This window comes from Ranitomeya imitator, chromosome 6 (assembly GCF_032444005.1).
Source record: "Ranitomeya imitator isolate aRanImi1 chromosome 6, aRanImi1.pri, whole genome shotgun sequence".
Lineage (NCBI taxonomy): Eukaryota > Metazoa > Chordata > Amphibia > Anura > Dendrobatidae > Ranitomeya > Ranitomeya imitator.
Genome location: NC_091287.1, coordinates 212,912,346 through 212,932,806, shown reverse-complemented (window position 1 = coordinate 212,932,806; position 20,461 = coordinate 212,912,346). Strand labels below are relative to the sequence as shown.

The 20,461-nt window shown below is 45.0% G+C and overlaps 1 protein-coding gene across 2 annotated transcripts in view; it reads left to right on the top strand.

Moving 5' to 3' along the window:
* Nucleotides 1–20,461, top strand: part of COL15A1 (collagen type XV alpha 1 chain) — a 1,189,398-nt gene that overhangs the window by 627,155 nt on the left and 541,782 nt on the right. For both annotated transcript variants that reach the window (XM_069730463.1, XM_069730464.1), the window contains exon 14: nt 1,792–1,854. In XM_069730463.1, the coding sequence (XP_069586564.1) occupies nt 1,792–1,854 (63 nt within the window). The remainder of the gene's footprint in view (nt 1–1,791; nt 1,855–20,461) is intronic.

Sequence of the window (20,461 nt, the reverse complement as noted above, 5' to 3'; positions counted from 1 at the left end):
TTTTTCATTTTTACGGATCAATTTGTGAAGCACCTGGGGGTTCAAAGTGCTCACTATGCATCTAGATAAGTTCCTTGGGGCGTCTAGTTTCCAAAATGGGGTCATTTGTGCGGGAGCTCCAATTTTTAGGCACATTGGGTCTCTCCAAACCTGACATGGTGTCCGCTAAAGAGTGGAGCCAATTTTTCATTCAAAAAGTCAAATGGCGCTCCTTCCCTTCCAAGCCCTGCTGTGCGCCCAAACAGTGGTTTACCCCCACATATGAGGTATCAGCGTACTCAGGACAAATTGGACAACAACTTTCGTGGTTCAGTTTCTCCTTTTACCATTGGGAAAATAAAAAAATTGTTGCTAAAAATTATTTTTGTGACTAAAAAGTTAAATGTTCATTTTTTCCTTCCATGTTGCTTCTGCTGCTGTGAAGCACCTGAAGGGTTAATAAACTTCTTGAATGTGGTTTTGAGTACCTTGAGGGGTGCATTTTTTAGAATGGTGTCACTTTTGGGTATTTTCAGCCATATAGACCCCTCAAACTGACTTCAAATGTGAGGTGGTCCCTAAAAAAAATGGTTTTGTAAATTTCGTTGTAAAAATGAGAAATCGCTAGTCAAATTTTAACCCTTATAACTTCCTAGCAAAAAAAAAAAATTTGTTTCCAAAATTGTGCTGATGTAAAGTATACATGTGGGAAATGTTATTTATTAACTATTTTGTGTCACATAACTCTCTGGTTTAACAGAATAAAAATTCAAAATGTAAAAATTGCAAAATTTTCAAAATTTTCGCCAAATTTCCGTTTTTATCACAAATAAATGCAGAATTTATTGACCTAAATTTACCACTAACATGAAGCCCAATATGTCACGAAAAAACAGTCTCAGAACCGCTAGCGTTCCTGAGTTATTACCTCATAAAGGGACACTGGTCAGAATTGCAAAAAACGGCAAGGTCTTTAAGGTCAAAATAGGCTGGGTCATGAAGGGGTTAAACCGTTTGGCATCCTAGACTAAGCTTCCTTCAGTGGCTGTTGTAATATGTGTACAGTAAACCCACCCAAGCGATAGGTTTTAAAACATTATGGCTCAATCAGAGAAGTAACATTACATAAAAATAGAATGTTATTTGGCACATAAAATTTGGACTCGACATTTATTGATAATGTTTATGAGTATTACACACTATGATATTTTTTTATAGGGAAAATACCAAGTAATGGACTCCTAGTCAAGTTTTCAGTTCTTCATATGTCATCCAAATAAACTTAGAGCTTATTATAGCATTGGCTTTGTTGTGCTCATTCCAAATAACCTTATCTTTTCTGCCTTTATAGTAGTGTTTTAGTTGTATTGGAAAACAATATATTAGGTTAGGTATAGCAGTCATACTTTGTCTTAGGCCGGGATCACACATGCGAGAATCACATCCGTGTCTCGCATGTGAAATCCAAGCTCTGGCGTCGGCACTGTGGAGCGGAGCGTGCGGCCGCATAGCAACACATGGAGCCGCACGCTCCGCTCTGGAGTGCCAGCGCCAGAGCTTGGATTTCACATGCGAGACATGGAAATGTTTCTCGCATGTGTGATCCCGGCCTTACAGATATAGAACTTCACTTACACCAATGGTTAATAATGATTGTACTCCTGGGATCTCAGAGGCTTCAATAGTTCACTACTGCAGGTGATGTGTAAGTGGCAATGTTGCTAGTCACAATACATATTCCGATACCATGAGAAATAATGTATTTGATTTAAATTTAACTTATGTTATTATTTTTTTACTACTATTTTATAGGGCTTACCTGGATCATTGGGAACGGATGGTATAATTGGCCTTCCTGGTCAAAAGGGAGCAAAGGTAAGTGTAGGGAGGGCTCCTGAAACTTCTGTTTTTGTGAAATTGTTATGATAAAATTATAAAATTGTGTCATTGTTACAAATTAACCTAGAATGATCAATTTAGACATTGCATTATCATTTTGCTGGTATATTATTGATAGCATCACACCGGAGTCCTGCTCTGACAGGCAAGGTCTCCGGCGTGTCTCTTCACTCACCCGTACTGGGGTCAGTTCTTCCCTTCCCCATGCTCTGCATGCTTCCAGCCGATCCTCTAGCCATATCCTTAGGGCACGCGCGCATGTACTTCCAACCTCTTAAAGGGTCAGCGCATGCAATTGCTATTTCCTCCCCAGCCAATAGCTGTGGGACATTAGGTATATATTGCTTCCTCCCCACTGGGGATGCGCCTGAGCAAACTTCCTGTTTCAGTCTAAGTTTTATAAGGTCGCATACCAGTACAAATCCTGCCTGCTATACTCTGATGCAAATCCTGCCTACTGCACTCTGATGCAAGCTCTGCCTGCTTCTCCATCCAACCTGTCCTTCTGGGTCAGACATTCTGGCGCAACCATTGGTCTGTCCTGGAGTGGCACCTGGCATTCATCGGGAGCCAAGTCTAACTTCACCATCATAGGCTTTGATGAATAGTCAGGTGATCGCTTACTCACGCCCCTTCAGGGTCTCCGCGGGCCGTGGCAAAGTGGTTCCACAAACCACGGTCTTGAAAATTACATGACAAAATTTGGGGTGGTTTTGGTATATTTTCTGTTTTAGGTTAAATCTATTGAAAAATCAGTATGAAATATATTAAGAAATCAATGCCAATTTCGGGCTTCTCAAAGTTTTTATACTCAGGCCTCATTGACCACTTTATGGTGATGCAAGAACTTTACCAGAGAGCTCCAAAAACACACCCAAGAGTGGTGTCAAATTTACTCCCAGCAGCATCAACCAGCAGTAGTGAACATGCTTGACCGCCACTGTTTCAGTGAATAGAGCAATGCCTGCACATGCTCACTACTGTTACATTTACAAAGGGGACTTTGGAACCCCGATTCTTGTGATCAGGTGGAGTCCCAATGGTTAGGTCCCACCATATCTACAATATGCTGCTTATCAGTCAGCAGCAGAGCACTGACATTGATGATGGTGTCACCATAGCTCTCTCTCACAGGCTACAGACCTGTACGGTACTTTGCTACACATTCTCCAACAGCCTGTCTGTAACAGGGTTATTGAAACCTCTACTGACGGGATTGATAAGCAGTATTTATTACCCGTTTCTACTTAGTTTTAAAGATTAAGAAAAGCTGGTACTCTTGTAAATTATTATGGAAAAATATAATTATTTGATGAAATTACAGATCTTTCAGCAGTAATGTATGGATAAGCCAGCCTGGGAAAGGTTCTACATGAATATACCTAAAAAGAGAACCTATTTTAAAAACATGTATTAATAAAGAAATTATTTAAGTTCTCATAGGCCTCAAAGTTATAGAATATAAAGTAAGACCTGAAAATAACAGTATCGGAGAGAAATTGTAAATTGTAATATTTATGTGCTAGTAAATGCAATAACGATATGTCACCAACACAGTTGTTAAAATGAAGTAAAAATGACATCACCTTTAAGGATATGGAGACTTGAGTTTGTACGTTTATTGAGCTATAATGTTTGAAAATGTATTTATTTATTAGACTCACTTACATAGCACTGTTAATTCCACAGCGCTTTACCTGCATTATCATCACTGTCCCCAATTGAGCTCACAATCTAGAATCCCTATCAGTATGTCTTTGGAGTGTGGGAGGAAACCGGAGTACCCGGAGGAAACCCACATAAACAGTGAGAACATACAAACTCCTTGCAGATGTTGTCCTTGGTGAGCTTTTGAGATAATTGTCCAATTACCTTTGGGCCCTTGTAAAAGAGGCAGCTATATGTTAAAGAGCTGTAATTCCTACACCCTTACTCCAATTAGGCTGAGAGTCTGCACTTTAAGTGCATATTGATTAACCCAGAGGCGTAGCTAGGGTTTTGGTTCGAGGGGGGGCGAAACTTCTGAGTGGGCCCCTAACCAGGTAACCTTGATTACAACTCAGTGACGCACCCTAATAGTGGAGGAGAACCTCAGGAGATGACCGCGCTGTTATTGAAGATAATTTCTATATAAAGACCAACATGGATATTACCGCCATACGGTCAGTGGTAGATACCAGCCCTACGGAACATATAACAGATCACAACACAGTTACAGATAATGTCTTACCACTGACGTTCTTTCTGATGGAATCGTTCATTTTTCCCGTCTTTTCCATCTGGCCAAGATCGACATGAGAACTTCTTCCAGCGACAACTCGTCTGCACAGAATACAACAAAGACACATTTAACTTCTCATATTCCAGCCACATCACCATCTATCTCCAACAGGCACAAACTCCTCATCCTGCTGATACCCCAATACTGAGCCGCTGCTGACATATATGTCCATGTTACTGCCCCTGATACCCCAATACTGAGACACTGCAGCAGTTGTGTCCCTATTACTGCCCCTGATGCCCCAATACTGAGCCTCTGCTGCCATGTGTCCCTATTACTGCTCCTGATACCCCGATACTGAGCCGCTGCTGCCGTATGTGTCACTATTACTGCACCTGATACCCCAATACTGAGCAGCTGCAGCCATATGTGTCCCTATTACTGCACCTGATACCCCAATACTGAGCCTCTGCTGCCATATGTGTCCCTATTACTGCCCCTGATACCCCAATACTGAGCCTCTGCTGCCATGTGTCCCTATTACTGCTCCTGATACCCCGATACTGAGCCGCTGCTGCCGTATGTGTCACTATTACTGTTCCTGATACCCCAATACTGAGCAGCTGCAGCCATATGTGTCCCTATTACTGCACCTGATACCCCAATACTGAGCCTCTGCTGCCATATGTGTCCCTATTACTGCCCCTGATACCCCAATACTGAGCCTCTGCTGCCATATGTGACCCTATTACTGCACCTGATACCCCAATACTGAGCCGCTGCTGCCGCATGTGTCACTATTACTGCACCTGATACCCCAATACTGAGCTGCTGATGCCGTATGTGTCCATATTACTGCCCCTGATTATCCCAATACTGAGCCGCTGCTGCCGTATGTGTCCCTATTACTGCACCTGATACCCCAATACTGAGCCGCTGCTGCTGTATGTGTCCCTATTATTATATTCTCACATTCCAGCCCCATCACCATCTATCTCCAACCTGCACAAACTCCTCATCCTGCTGATACCCCAATACTGAGACACTGCAGCAGTTGTGTCCCTGTTACTGCACCTGATACCCCAATACTGAGCCGCTGCTGCTGTATGTGTCCCTATTATTATATTCTCACATTCCAGCCCCATCACCATCTATTTCCAACCTGCACAAACTCCTCATCCTGCTGATACCCCAATACTGAGACGCTGCAGCAGTTGTGTCCCTATTACTGCACCTGATACCCCAATACTGAGCCGCTGCTGCCATATGTGTCCCTATTACTGCACCTGATACCCCAATGCTGAGCCGCTGCTGCCATATCTGTCCCTATTACTCCATCTGATACCCCAATACTGAGCCTCTGCTGCCATATGTGTCCCTATTACTGCCCCAGATACCCCAATACTGAGCCGCTGCTGCCGTATATGTCCCTATTACTGCACCTGATACCCCAATACTGAGCCGCTGCTGCAGTTGTGTCCCTATTACTGCACCTGATACCCCAATACTGAGCTGCTGCTGCGGTATGTGTCCCTATTACTGCACCTGATACCCCAATACTGAGCCGTTGCTGCCGTATATGTCCCTATTACTGCACCTGCTGTGTGGTTCTCTGTGCCCTCTAAATTCTAAAGCACCCCTCTATAATATAGTAATACTGGGTGCAAGTGACCTAGAAAACAGTGCCCATATTTTGCCCCCTAGAAAGTAATATTGTCCTGTGTGCCCCTTTAATAGCCACAGTAACCTGAGTTCCCCTATAACAATAAGTGCCCACTTTACTTTTAATAGTGTCCCGAGTCTCTCCCCATACAGCTCCCCTATACACAGCAAGATGCTCTCTTATACACAGTATAATGCCCCCTCACTGTATAATACCGCCCACACAGTATACTGACTCCTTAGTAGCCCCCAAACTGTTTCATGGCTCCAACAATGTATAATGACCCCCACACTGTAATCTCCATACTGTATGATGGCCCTCTAGATAGCCTCCATATACAGTAGCATAATGCACCAAATAGTCCACAATATAGCACAATGCACTCCCCATAGGCAGACTCTATAGCATAAGGCAGCCCCCATATAGGCCGACCCTGTAATAAGGCAGCACCCCCATAGGCAGACCCTGTAATAAGGCTGCACCCCCATAGTCAGACCCAGTAATAAGGCAGCCCCCATAGTCAGACCCTGTAATAAGGCAGCACCCCTATAAGCAGACCCTGTAATAAGGCAGCACCACCATAGTCAGACCCTGTAATAAGGAAGCACCCCCATAGTCAGACCCAGTAATGAGGCAGCACCCCCATAGTCAGACCCTGTAATAAGGAAGCACCCCCATAGTCAGACCCTGTAATGAGGCAGCACCCCCATAGTCAGACCCTGTAATAAGGCAGCCCCCATAGTCAGACCCTGTAATAAGGCAGCACCCCTATAGTCAGACCCTGTAATGAGGCAGCACCCCTATAGTCACACCCTATAATAAGCCAGCCCCCATAGTCAGACCCTGTAATAAGGCAGCCCCCATAGTCACACCCTGTAATGAGGCAGCACCCCTACAGTCAGACCTAGGGTTGAGCGAAACGGATCGGACAAATTCAAAAATCGCAGACTTTCGGCAAAGTCGGGTTTCATGAAACCTGACCCGATCCTAGTGTGGGATCGGCCATCTGCGCGCAAAAGTCGCGTTTCATATGATGCTTTCAGCGCTATTTTTCAGCCAATGAAGGAGGACGCAGAATGTGGGCAGCGTGATGACATAGGTCTCGGTCCCCACCATCTTAGAGAAGGGCATGACAGTGATTGGCTTTCTTTCTGCGGCGTCACAGGGGCTATAAAGGGGCGTGCACGCCGACTGCCATCTTACTTCTGCCGATCTTAGCATAGGGAGAGGTTGCCGCAGCTTCATCAGAAGAAGGGATATAGTTAGTGAGGGAAGATCAACCCCCAAACTGCTTGTGCTGTAGCGATTTCCACTGTCCAACACCACCATTTGTTTGCAGGGACAGTGGAGGCTATATTTTTGTGCATCAGCTCTGTAGTTTATTAGACTACCTTATAAGGCTCCCTGATAGCTGCATTGCTGTTTGCACGCTGCCGTGCAAACCAACTGCCTTTTTAAAAGCAAAAATCCTGTTGCTCCTTTCTGCACAGTTATCTTGTTTATTTGTCCACACTTTTGTGTGCAGCAGTCCTTTTTATTGCTGCCATACTTTTCCTGAGAAAATTGTAGGGAGATTAAAATAGTACTACAGTCTTTGTATTTTTTCATATATCTTCCAGCCACTTTCTGCCACTTAGATTGTGTTGTTTTATACACTGGGCCTGAGTTTTAGTTCAGTCTCCCCCCAAAAAAGGGAGATTCAAATTCTCACAAAGTGGATATACTTCAGTCCTGTCAGTTTGTCGTATATCAGCCAGCCACTTTCTGCAACTTACATTGTGTTGTTTTATGCACAGGACCTGAGTTTTGGTTCTGTCTGCCGCCCCCCCCCCAAAAAGTGAGATTCAAATTCTCACAAAGTGGATATACTTCAGTCCTGTCAGTTTGTCGTATATCAGCCAGCCACTTTCTGCCACTTACATTATGTTGTTTTATGCACAGGGCCTGAGTTTGGTTCAGTCTCCCAAAAAAAAGGGAGATTTAAATTCTCAACAAGTTTATATACACCTTCTACCTTGTTTTACAGTACCATATAACGGTTGTTATTTCGGTTAAATCTTCCAAAAAATGAGGAAGTCTTGTGGAAGAGCCCGTGGGCGGTGGTTGCCAGCTGGTACTGATGGTGGTGGTGCTGGTGGTGCATGTGGTGGTAGTGGCAAAAGCACAATAGCACCTAAGGCTGGAGGTGTTGAGCCAGCATCATCGTCTGGCTACACAAGGTCTGGAAGGCTCCCTTATCTGGGAGTAGGAAAATGGCTTTTAAAGCCGGAGCAGCAGGAAAAAGTTTTGGCTTTCCTTGCTGACTCAGCCTCTAGCTCTTTCGTCTCCTCTTCAGAAAGTTCAAAATATAAAAGCAGCGAGTCATCAGTGGATGCTCCCGGTCAGGAACAAGACGTTTCCTTGTGTCCTTCACCCAAACCAAAAGTGAAGGATGCGGCAGGCGACACTACAGGTTACTCCATGGAGCTCTTTACACATACCGTGCCTGGGTTAGAAAGGGAAATTGTTAACTGCCCATTACAAGATGAATCGGACATGGAGTGCACTGATGCACAGCCACAGCTAGATTATTATGCTGTTCCATTGACTCAGATCACTACATTGCCCTCGCAGTGTACTGAGCCAGAATCTGACCCTGATGAGACTATGGTGCCCCGTCCCGAACGGTATAGTACCTTACACGGTGACACAGAGGAAGGTGCACATGACATTGAAGAGGAAGTGATAGATGACCCAGTTGTTGACCCAGATTGGCAGCCATTGGGGGAAGAGGGTGCCACTGCCAGTAGCTCAGAAGTGGAGAAGGATGATCCGCAGCAGCCATCTACATTGCAAAAGCTGTCATCTGGCAGGCCAGTATCAGGCCAAAAACGTTTGTCAAAAACGGTTGTAGGACAGCGTGGCCATCCGGTGAAAGTAGCACAGCATGCAATGCCTGAAAAGGTATTCCATAGTAGGAAGAGTTTAGCGTGGCAATTTTTTAACCAAGATCCGAATGATCAGTCAAAAGTTATCTGTAAAAAATGCTCAAAGACCTTTAGCAGAGGGAAGAATCTTCAAAATTTAAATACAACATGCATGCTTAGACATTTAACCAGCATGCACTTGCAAGCCTGGACTAACTACCAAACGTCGCGTACCGTTGGTGCACCTGCTCAGAATGAAGGTAGTCAGCAATGCTACATTGCTTCCCTCACTGTAAACCCTCCATTTAGGACACCACAAGCAGCAAATGTGGCCAAGGCCAAAGCAGTCAGGGAATCACAAGGTTATTGGTAGGAAACACTGTATGTAGGACAACATCAAGAATACCATCACCAACCCTCTCTCAATCCGCCATGTCCACCACCACCCCCACCGCTAGTTCCACCATATGCACCTCTCCAGTCCAGCTCACCCTACAAGAGACTCTCGTTAGGAAAATAAAGTACTCATCCTCTCATTCGCGTACACAGGGTTTGAAAGCCCACATTGCTATACTAATCTCGTTAGAGATGATGCCCTACCGGTTGGTTGAAAGTGAAGATTTCAAAGCCCTGATGGCCTACGCAGTACCACGCTATGACCTACCCAGTCGGCAGTTCTTTGTGGGAAAAACCATCCCAGCCCTCCACCAGCATGTCAAAGACCGCATTGTCCATGCACTGAGGCAGTCAGAAGAAAGGTGCACCTCACAACAGATGCATGGACCAGTAGGCATGGCCAGGGACTTTACGTGTTCATCATGGCGCACTGGGTTAATGTGGTGGATGCAGGGTCCACAGGGGACAGCCATAGTGGGACAGTTCTGCCTAGCCCACAGTCTAGGAAACAGTTGGCTGTAGGCGTTCGCCACCCCTCCTCCTCCTACTCCAGAAGTGAAAGTTCGTCCACAGAGCACAGTCGCATGACCAGTCCATCCACAGCTGCTAGTGTTGCACACAAGGTGTCCCATTATCGAACAGCTAGTGGTAAGCGTCAGCAGGCTGTGTTACAAATGAAGTGTTTGGGTGACAACAGACACACCGCGGAAGTACTGGCCGAGTACTTGCAGCAACAAACTCAGTCATGGCTGGGCAGTGTACATCTTGAGGCAGGCAAGGTAGTCAGTGATAACGGAAGGAATTTTATGGCTGCCATAGCCCTTTCAGAACTGAAACACATTCCTTGCCTGGCTCACACCTTGAACCTGGTGGTGCAGTGCTTCCTCAAAAATTATCCGGAGTTAGCAGCCCTGCTCCTAAAGGTGCGAAGACTTTGCTCTCACATCCGCCGGTCGCCCGTACACTCCAGCCGTATGCTGAACCATCAGCGATCGCTGAATCTTCCCCAGCACTGCCTAATAATCAACGTTGTAACAAGGTGGAACTCCACACTGCACATGCTTCAGAGGCTGTACGAACAGAGGCGTGCTGTAATTAATTTGTGTACACATACACAGGCAGGCACTTGGATGGCAGACATGGAGTTGTCTGGTGTGCAGTGGTCGAAGCTCCAAGACCTCTGTCAAGTCCTTCAGTGTTTTGAGGAAAGCACACAGCTGGTAAGTGCAGATGACGCCATCATAAGCATGAGCATCCCACTAATGCATCTGCTGATGCAAAGTTTGACGCACATTAAGGAGCTGGCGTCTGCAGCCAAGGAGGAGGGAAGCCTTGATGACAGTCAGCCATTGTCTGCTCAGGAAACTCTCCTGGACGAGGTGGCGGATGAAGAGAAGGAGGAGGAGGAGGATGGGGATGAATATTTATGGGAGGAGGATGCTTTACAGGGGGCAATAGAAACTGGTGGCGTTCCAAGGTCAGGTACATGGTTTTTGCGGGACACAGGCGATGTTGAATTGCAAGAAAGTGCTCCTCAACCCAGCACAAGCAGTGAATTGACACCTGGAACATTGGCCCACATGGCTGAGTATGCATTGCGTATCCTAAAAAGGGAACCCCGCATTATCAAAATGATGACCGATGACGATTACTGGTTGACCTGCCTCCTGGATCCACGATATAAAGGAAAATTACAAAATATCATGCCACATGAGAACCCTGAGCAAATATTGGCTACCAAACAAGCAACTCTTGTAGACCATTTGGTTCAGGCATTCCCAGCACACAGCGGCGGTGATGGTTCTCACACGAGCCGTAGGAGGCAACATGGCAGAGGTGTTAGAGGTGCACAAATCCGAAGTGGTGCTGGACAGAGGGGTTTTATGACCAGGTTGTGGAGTGATTTCCCAATGACCGCAGACACGACAGGTACTGCTGCATCATTTCAAAGTGACAGGAGACAGCATTTGTCCAGTATGGTTACAAACTACTTTTCCTCCCTTATCGATGTTCTCCCTCACAGGTCATTCCCCTTTGATTACTGGGCATCTAAAATAGACACCTGGCCTGAATTGGCAGAATATGCATTACAGGAGCTCGCTTGCCCTGCTTCTAGTGTGCTATCAGAAAGAGTCTTCAGTGCTGATGGCTCAATACTGACCGAAAAAAGGACACGTCTGACTACCCAGACTGTTGATGATCTAACCTTCATTAAAATGAACCAATCATGGATTTCAATTTATTTTGGCCCACCTTCCCCTGCTGACACGTAGCTTGCCTTAAAAATGTCTTGCTTTTGGCCTCCTCTTACTGACTTCTCCAATTCCTCAATTTGCAGCTGCTGAATGTCCACCATAGGCCCTTTTTATACCTCCCTAAATGGGCTGACTCCCCCCCACAGTTCCGTGGTCACCACCTGGCACAAGCACCCGTGCAAGGGCCATTTGCTTGAACAGGTGGGTGCGCCCACTCTTGGGTGACGGCACTGGCACAGGGTCCCTCATAGTACAATGAAGTGTCTCTGACGGTGGTGGTGCACAACCAACATCAGACACACCATCGTAATATGAGGGGCCCTGTGCCAGTACTGCCACCCACGAGAGAGTGTTCCCCCAGCTCGAACAGTGCTCTACCACTTTCAATACTTACCTCTCCCTGCTCCACCACTGTGTAGTCTGTGCTGTTAAATCCTTCAATGGCACTGCCAATACAAATTTGTTGAAATGATAGATGATAGTAAAAATATACAGGGGCCCTGGCCTCCATTTAGACCAGATAATACTTTGTGCCAACTACCACTGTCTGCTACTCAGCAGAGGAGCCCACCCCTGTACCTAGCTATGCCACCAGTTTATTTATGAACATTTTTTGGGCTGACATTTAGCCCACTTTATTATTTTGGCCTACTAACTGTGTCAGCCACTTATTACAGTTGTCCTCCACTGAACAAAGCAATGCCGCCTGTTTAGTCCTGTTACCAATTTTGAACTGCATTTAGCCTACTTTTTCATTTGGGCCTACTAACTGTGTCTGCCACTCATTACAGTTGTCCTCCACTGAACAAAGCAATGCCGTCTGTTTAGTCCTGTTACCAATTTTGAACTGCATTTAGCCTACTTTATTATTTTTTTGCCTATATCTGTGTTTCCTTTTCATCCTGCCCATTGCCCAGCCACTGCTAGATGAGTCTGCTGGTACATTGACCCAGACCACTACACTCCCCTTGCACTCTACACAGCCTGAATCTGACCCTGCTGCAATTCAGGTTTCCCTTCCCGCATACTATACCACCTTACACGGAGACAAAGAGGAAGGTGCAGGTTTCTTCATCAGGTGGGGGGGCATACTCGTTGGCGATGTCACTGACACAGGGCCCCTCATAGTACGCAAAAGTGTCTCTGGCAGTGGGAGGCACCACCCGCCGTCAAACACACCGCCATACTATGAGGGGCCCTGTGCCAGTGCCAACGAGTGGGCCCCCCTGCATGCTCAGGATCACAGCACTTGCAAAGTTGAAATACTTACCTCTCCCTTCTCCACTGCCATGACGTATTCCGCGTTTCCTGGGCTCACGAAAATCTTGAGCCAGCCCCACCCCCCACAACTTTAGCCAAATGACCCCCAGTTTTCAATGCCTAACTATTATTATAAAGTAAATTAAGATGGACAAGCTTAAGTAATAAGAATTTATGTTTTTGGCATTAAAATGGGCACTGTAGGTGTTTTCCTGTCCTCCACTCACTGCCGACTTTAATTCCCCATTGACTTGCATTGGGTTTCGTGTTTCAGTCGGCCCCCGACTTTTCGCAATAATCGGCCGATTTCACCCGACTTTTGACAAAGTCGGGTTTCGCGAAACCCGACTCGATCCGAAAAAAGTAAAAGTCTCTCAACTCTAGTCAGACCCTGTAATAAGGCAGCCCCCATAGTCAGACCCTGTAATAAGGCAGCCCCCATAGTCAGACCCTGTATTAAGACAGCCCCCCATAGGCAGACCCTGTAATAAGGCAGCAGCACCCATAAAAAAAAAAATGAATACTCACCTCTCTTCTTCCTCGTTCCTGCGCTGCTCCTGCTGATCTCCTGACAGTGAGCGCCGGGGGCAGTAACTTCATCGCGCCCGCTGTCAGTGTCGGCAACGTCAGACGCCGACACTGACAGGGGGATGATGGGAGAAGAAGCATAGCGCTCCTTCTCCCATCAATGTGATCAGCTGTATCGGCTAAATGTCGGTACAGCTGATCTTCCGATGACCGCAGGGGGCCCCATAGCGGGGGGGACGAGCCTGCTCAGGGGCCCCATAGCGGTGGGGTGGCAGAGCAGGAAGATTGATTTTCCCTGCTCTGCTGCACAATGTAACTGTATTGGCGCTCTGCGCGCACCAATACAGTTACAGTAGCGTAGCTCTGGGTGGGCCCCCTCAGAGCACCAGGCCCGGTGCGCCCACACCCTTTGCTCCCCCGGTAGCTACACTACTGGATTAAGCCCTTAATGATCACTGATAGGTCTTTTAATGGCAGCTGTTAAAAGTACTTATTCTTTAGTGCCACTTTTTAACAGCGCTGAAAAATAAGGGTAAAGCGCCCCCACAGCGTTGAAAAATCTCTGGAGTCTCGGCTACTGGGGGTAGCTGAGACCCCGGAGAACATGATTTGGGTCAGTTATTACCATCACCAGTGTTGCGATCGCCATTATTCACCTAATAATGGTGACCGCAAAAAAAAAGTCCAATTTCCCACTTATTTCTCTTTCCTCTGATATAAGCTAGTTTACCATGATAGCATAGCATGAGCTAGCTAGAGAAACGGGGTCCTTCGAGGCCCCACCAGGGCTCTGTTTCCCATCCTTCATAGTCTTCTTCAGGAAAGAAAATGGCGGGCGCATGCACAGTGCACCTGCCGAGATCTGCCAGCCAGCACCAGGCAGCAATAGCAGGCTTTTGATCACTGTGATAGACCTTATCACAGTGATCAAAATAAGAAAATAGTAAATCAAACTCCCCTTTATCACCCCCTTAGATAGGTAAAATTAATAAAATTTAAAAAAGTGCTTATTTCCATTTTTCCAGGGTTGGGGGTAGAGCTAGGGTTATGGTTTGGGCTAGGGTTAGGGTTTGAGCTAGGGTTACGGTTGGAGCTAGGGACAGGGTTGGGGCTAGGGTTAGGGTTGGGGATAGGGCTAGTGTTGGGGCTAGGGTTAGGGTTGTGTTGAGGTTACGGTTGTGGTATTGGGGTTACAGTTGTGGTGTGGGGGTTAGGTTTGTGTTGGGGTTAGGATTGTGTTGGGTTAGGGTTGTGCTGGGGATACGTTTGTGTTTGAGTTACAAATGTGTTTGGGTTACGCTTGTGTTGGGGATACGTTTGGCGTGTTGGGGTTAGGGTGGTGTTGGAGTTAGTTTTAGGATTGAGGTTAGGGTTGAGATTAGGGTTAGGGTTGGGATTAGGGTCTGTTAGGGGCTGTGTTAGGGTTGGAGTTAGAATTGTGGGGTTTCCACTGTTTAGGTACATCAGGGGCCTCCAAATGCAATATGGCGCCCGCCATTGATCCCAGCCAATTTTGGGTTCAAAAAGTCAAACGGTACTCCCTCTCTTCTGAGCCCTGCCATGCGCCCAAACAGTGGGGTTTCCCCCAAATACAGAGTATCAGTGTCCTTTGGAGAAATTGCACAACAAATTTTGTGGCCCATGTTCTCTTGTTACCCTTGTGAAAATAAAAAAATGTTGGATCTAAAGTAAATTTTTTTGTTAAAAAAGTAAAATGTTCATTTTTTTTCCTTCCACATTGCTTTAGCTCTCGTAAAGCACATGAAGGGTTAATAAACTTCTTAAATGTGGTTTTGAGCAACTGGAGGGGTGCAGTTTTTAGAATGGTGTCACTTTTGGGTATTTTCTGTCGTATTGTTACCCCAAACTCACTTCAAATGTGAGGTAGTCCCTAAAAAATGTTTTTGTATATTTTGTTGGAAAAATTAGAAATCACTGGTCAAATTTTAACCCTTATGATGTCCTAACAAAAAAAATTATGTTTTCAAAATTGTGCTGATTTGGGAAATGTTATTTATTAACTATTTTGTGCGGTATGACTCTGATTTAAGGGCATAAAAATTAATAAAAATTTAAAACTGTAAAATTTTCTACATTTTTGCCAAATTTCTGTTTGTTTTTCAAAAATAAATGCAAGTCATATCGAAGAAAGTTTACCACTAACATGAAGTACAATATGTCACGAAAAAACATTCTCAGAATCAGTGGGATCCGTTTAAGCGTTCCAGAGTTATAACCTCATAAAGTGACAGTGGTCAAAATTGTAAAAATTGGCTTGTCATTAAGGACAAGGTTGACTCTGTCACTAAAGGGTTAATTAACTATCTTGATTATATTTTGGTAAACCGCTAAATGTCAAAACTTGTGTCACTGCCAAAATATGTGGGATGCACGGGGGCTCAGTGGTTAGCACTGCAGCCTTGCGGTGCTGGAGTCCTGGGTTCGAATCCCACCAAGAACAACATCTGCAAGGAGTTTGTATGTTCTCCCCCGTGTTTGCGTGGGTTTCCTCCGGGCATTCCGGTTTCCTCCCACATTCCAAAGACATACTGATAGGGAATTTAGATTGTGGAATATGTTGGCGCTATATAAATAAAGATTATTATTATAAATTTTTCTGGACCTATCTGTATGCAACAATGCCAATAACTGTAGAGCAGTGGGATTACCAAAAATTTTACTGGATCTAACAGAAATAATCATTAGAATGTTACTCGTTTACTTAAAGAGCTGTCACTATGACAAACTCCTTATCCACTTCATGGGGCCATTCACCCCCGTCTTACCAGGGACATTTTGGGGTTTTATTTCACATGTGCTTTTAATGGCTCAATAATTTTTTCTCATTCGCAAAAATTTAAATTATTTTTGCCTCTTTTTATACAACACATGGGCCTTTATTATTATGCTATTTTTATATTCCCTTTTTTTGCTGATCAAGGGAAAATATAAAGTAAAATAAGAAATACTATATCTAAATATCTATTTTTCACATTTCTGTTTCAATACTTTTTTTACAATCATTAAAAATCACTAAAATCATTTTAAATTGTGCTCCCCTTTCTGTAGAATTATTTTTATATATTGGACATGGCTAGAATCAGCAATTTACACAGCCGCTATCTCTTTTTTAAAAAAAAAAATTGTTGTGCTTTTTTCTACTTTTATTTTAATGAAGGGTTAATGTCACCTTGCCATTAAGTAAGGTGACATTAAGCCCGATTAATAATGGAGAGGCATCAATTATGACACCTATCCATTATTAATCCAATAGTACGAAATGGTTAATAAAAAACACACACATTATTACAAAGTATTTTGATGAAATAAAGACACAGGTTGTTTTAACCCCTTTACCCCCAAGGGTGGTTTGCACGTCATGGACCGGGCCAATTTTTACAATTCTGACCACTGTCCCTTTATGAGGTTATAACTCTGGAACACTTCAACGGATCCCGGTGATTCTGACATGGTTTTCTCGTGACATATTGTACTTCATGATAGTGCTAAAATTTCTTTGATATTACCTGCGTTTATTTGTGAAAAAAATGGAAGTTTGGCGAAAATTTAGAAAATTTCACAATTTTCCAAATTTGAATTTTTATGCAATTAAATCACAGAGATATGTCACACAAAATACTTAATAAGTAACATTTCCCACATGTCTACTTTACATCAGCACAATTTTGGAACCAAAATTTTTTTTTGTTAGGGAGTAGTGTTGAGCGATACCGTCCGATACTTGAAAGTATCGGTATCGGATAGTATCGGCCGATACCCGAAAAGTATCGGATATCGCCGATACCGATATCCGATACCAATACAAGTCAATGGGACACCAAGTATCGGAAGGTATCCTGATGGTTCCCAGGGTCTGAAGGAGAGGAAACTCTCCTTCAGGCCCTGGGATCCATATTAATGTGTAAAATACAGAATTAAAATAAAAAATATTGATATATTCACCTCTCCGGCGGCCCCTGGACATCACCGCGGGTAACCGGCAGGCTTCTTTGTTTAAAATGAGCACGTTTAGGACCTGAGAATGACGTCGCTGCTTCTGATTGGTCACATGAGCGGCACGCGACCAATCAGAAGCCGCGACGTCATTCGCAGGTCCTAAATTCCTAGAATGAGGAGTTTAGTGCCTGAGAATGACGTCGCGGCTTGTGATTGGTCGCGTGGCGGTCACATGAGCGGCACGCGACCAATCAGAAGCCGCGACGTCATTCTCAGGTCCTAAACGCGCTCATTTTAAACAAAGAAGCCTGCCGGTTACCAGCGGTGATGTCCAGGGGCCGCCGGAGAGGTGAATATATCAATATTTTTTATTTTAATTCTTTATTTTACACATCACAATGGATCCGATACCGATTCCCGATACCACAAAAGTATCGGAACTCGGTATCGGAATTCCGATACCGCAAGTATCGGCCGATACCCGATACTTGCGGTATCGGAATGCTCAACACTATTAGGGAGTTATAAGGGTTAAAAGTTGACCAGCAATTTCTCATTTTTCCAACACCATTTTATTTTATGGACCACATCTCATTTGAAGTCATTTTGAGGGGTCTATATGATAGAAAATACCCAAGTGTGACACCATTCAAAAACCTACACCCCTCAAGGTTCTCAAAACCACATTCGAGAAGTTTATTAACCCTTCATGTGTTTCACAGGAATTTTTGGAATGTTTAAATAAAAATGAACATTTAACTTTTTTTCACAAAAAAATTGCTGCAGCTCCAATTTGTTTTATTTTACCAAGGGTAACAGGAAAAAATGGACCCCAAATGTGGAGGTAAACCACTGTTTGGGCGCATGACAGAGCTCGGAAGCAAAGGAGCGCCATTTGACTTTTCAATGCAAAATTGACTGGAATTGAGATGGGACGCCATGTTGCGTTTGGAGAGCCACTGATGTGCCTAAACATTGAAACCCCCCACAATTGACACCATTTTGGAAAGTAGACCCCCTAAGGAACTTATCTAGATGTGTGTTGAGCACTTTGACCCACCAAGTGCTTCACAGAAGTTTATAATGCAGAGCCGTAAAAATAAAACAAAAATTTTTTCCAACAAAAATTATTTTAGCCCCCAGTTTTGTATTTTTCCGAGGAAAACAGGAGAAATTGGACCCCAAAAGTTGTTGTGCAATTTGTCCTGAGTGCGCTGATACCCTATTTGTGTGGGGGGAACCATCGTTTTGGCGGATGGGAGGGCACGGAAGGGAAGGAGCGCCATTTGGAATACAGACTTAGATGGAATGGTCTGCAGGCATCACATTGCGTTTGCAGAGCCCCTAATGTACCTAAACAGTAGAAACCCCCCACAAGTGACCCCATATTGGAAACTAGACCCCGCAAGGAACTTATCTAGATGTGTTGTGAGAACTTTGAGCCCCCAAGTGTTTCACTACAGTTTATAACGCAGAGCCGTGAAAATAAAAAATCTTTTTTTTCCCACAAAAATTATTTTTTAGCCCTCAGTTTTGTATCTTCCCAAGGGTAACAGGAGAATTTGGACCCCAAAAGTTGTTGTCCAATTTGTCCTGAGTACGCTGATACCCCATATGTTGGGGTAAACCCCTGTTTGGGCACACGGGAGAGCTCGGAAGGGAAGGAGCACTGTTTTACTTTATCAACGCAAAATTGGCTGGAATTGAGATCGGACGCCATGTCGCGTTTGGAGAGCCCCTGATGTGCCTAAGCAGTGGAAACTAGAGTTGAGCGACCTTGACCTTTTTAGAGTCGAGCCGGGTTTTGCGAAACCCGACTATGTCCAAAGTCGGGTCGAGTGAAATCGGCCGATTATGACGTAAAGTCGGGATCGACCGAAACACGAAACCCAATGCAAGTCAATGGGGCAGCATAGTCGGCAGTGAGTGGGGGCCAGGAAAACACCTAGAGTACCCATTTTAATGTCAAAACCATCCATTCTTCTTAATGAAGCTTGTCAAGCGTAATTTACCTTATAATAATTGGAAGGCATTTGAAATTGGGGGTCATTTGGCTAAAGTTGTGGGGGGTAGGGCTGGTTCAAGTAATTAGTGGGCCCAGGAAATCTGGACCACGTCACGGCAGTGGAGCAGGGAGAGGTAAGTATTTCAACTTTGCAAGTGCTGTGAACCTGAGCAAGCAGGGGGGGCCCACTCGTTGGCATTGGCACTGGCACAGGGCCCCTCAAAGTACAGCGGTGTGTTTGCACGGCGGGGGCGCCTCCCACCGGCAGCAACACTTTTGCGTACTATGAGAGGCCCTGTGCCAGTGACGTCGCCAACTAGTATTCCTCCCCCCACCTGATGAAGGAACCTGCACTTTCATCTGCACCTTCCTCTTTGTCCCCGTGTAAGGTGGTATGGTATGCGGGAAGAGCAACCTGACTTTCAGCAGGGTCACAATGTTGTTGTGTAGCGTGCACGGGGAATGTTGCGTTATGGGTCAATGTACCAGCAGACTCATCTATCACTGGCTGGGCAATGGGCACGATGAAGTGGAAACACAGATATAGGCCCAAAGAAGAAAGTGGGCTAAATGCAGTTCAAAATTGGTAACACAGGAATAACCAGGGGGCATTGCAGTGGAGGACAACTGGAATGAGAGGCTGACACAGAGAGTAGGGCCAAATCAGTAAGTAGTCGAAATGCAGTTCAAAATTGGCAACCGTAGTAAACAGGCGGCACAGCTTTGTTCAGTGGAGGAGAACAGCAAGGAGTGGCAGACACCGATAGTAGGCCCCAACCCAACTAGTAGGCCAAATGCAGTCTAACATTAACAACTACTTAACGAGAGGCTGAAAATGGAATTTCAGGACAGGAAACCAGGAGAACAGCAAGGAGTGGCAGACACCGATAGTAGGCCCCAAACCAACTAGTACGCCAAATGCAGTTGTTCCATTTAACCACAATTTAATGAGAGCCTGAAGATAGAAGCTCAGGAAAGGCAACCTGGGGAACACCTTGGAGTGTAACACACCATCTCTCTCCACCCCATACCCATTTTGTAGGCCTAATGCTGTGTACTTTTCTACAACTACTAAACGAGAGTCGGAAGACCGAAGCAATGGCAAGGAAACCTGGGGAACACCTTGGAGTGTAACACACCATCTCTCTCCACCCCATACCCAATTTGTAGGCCTAATGCAGCCTACTTTCCGACACCTACTAAACGAGAGCATGAAGATCGAAGTTCAGGAAAGGCAACCTGGGGAACACCTTGGAGTGTAACACACCATCTCTCTCCACCCCATACCCATTTTTTAGGCCTAATGCAGTGTACTTTTCTACAACTACTAAACGAGAGTCGGAAGACCGAAGCAATGGCAAGGAAACCTGGGGAACACCTTGGAGTGTAACA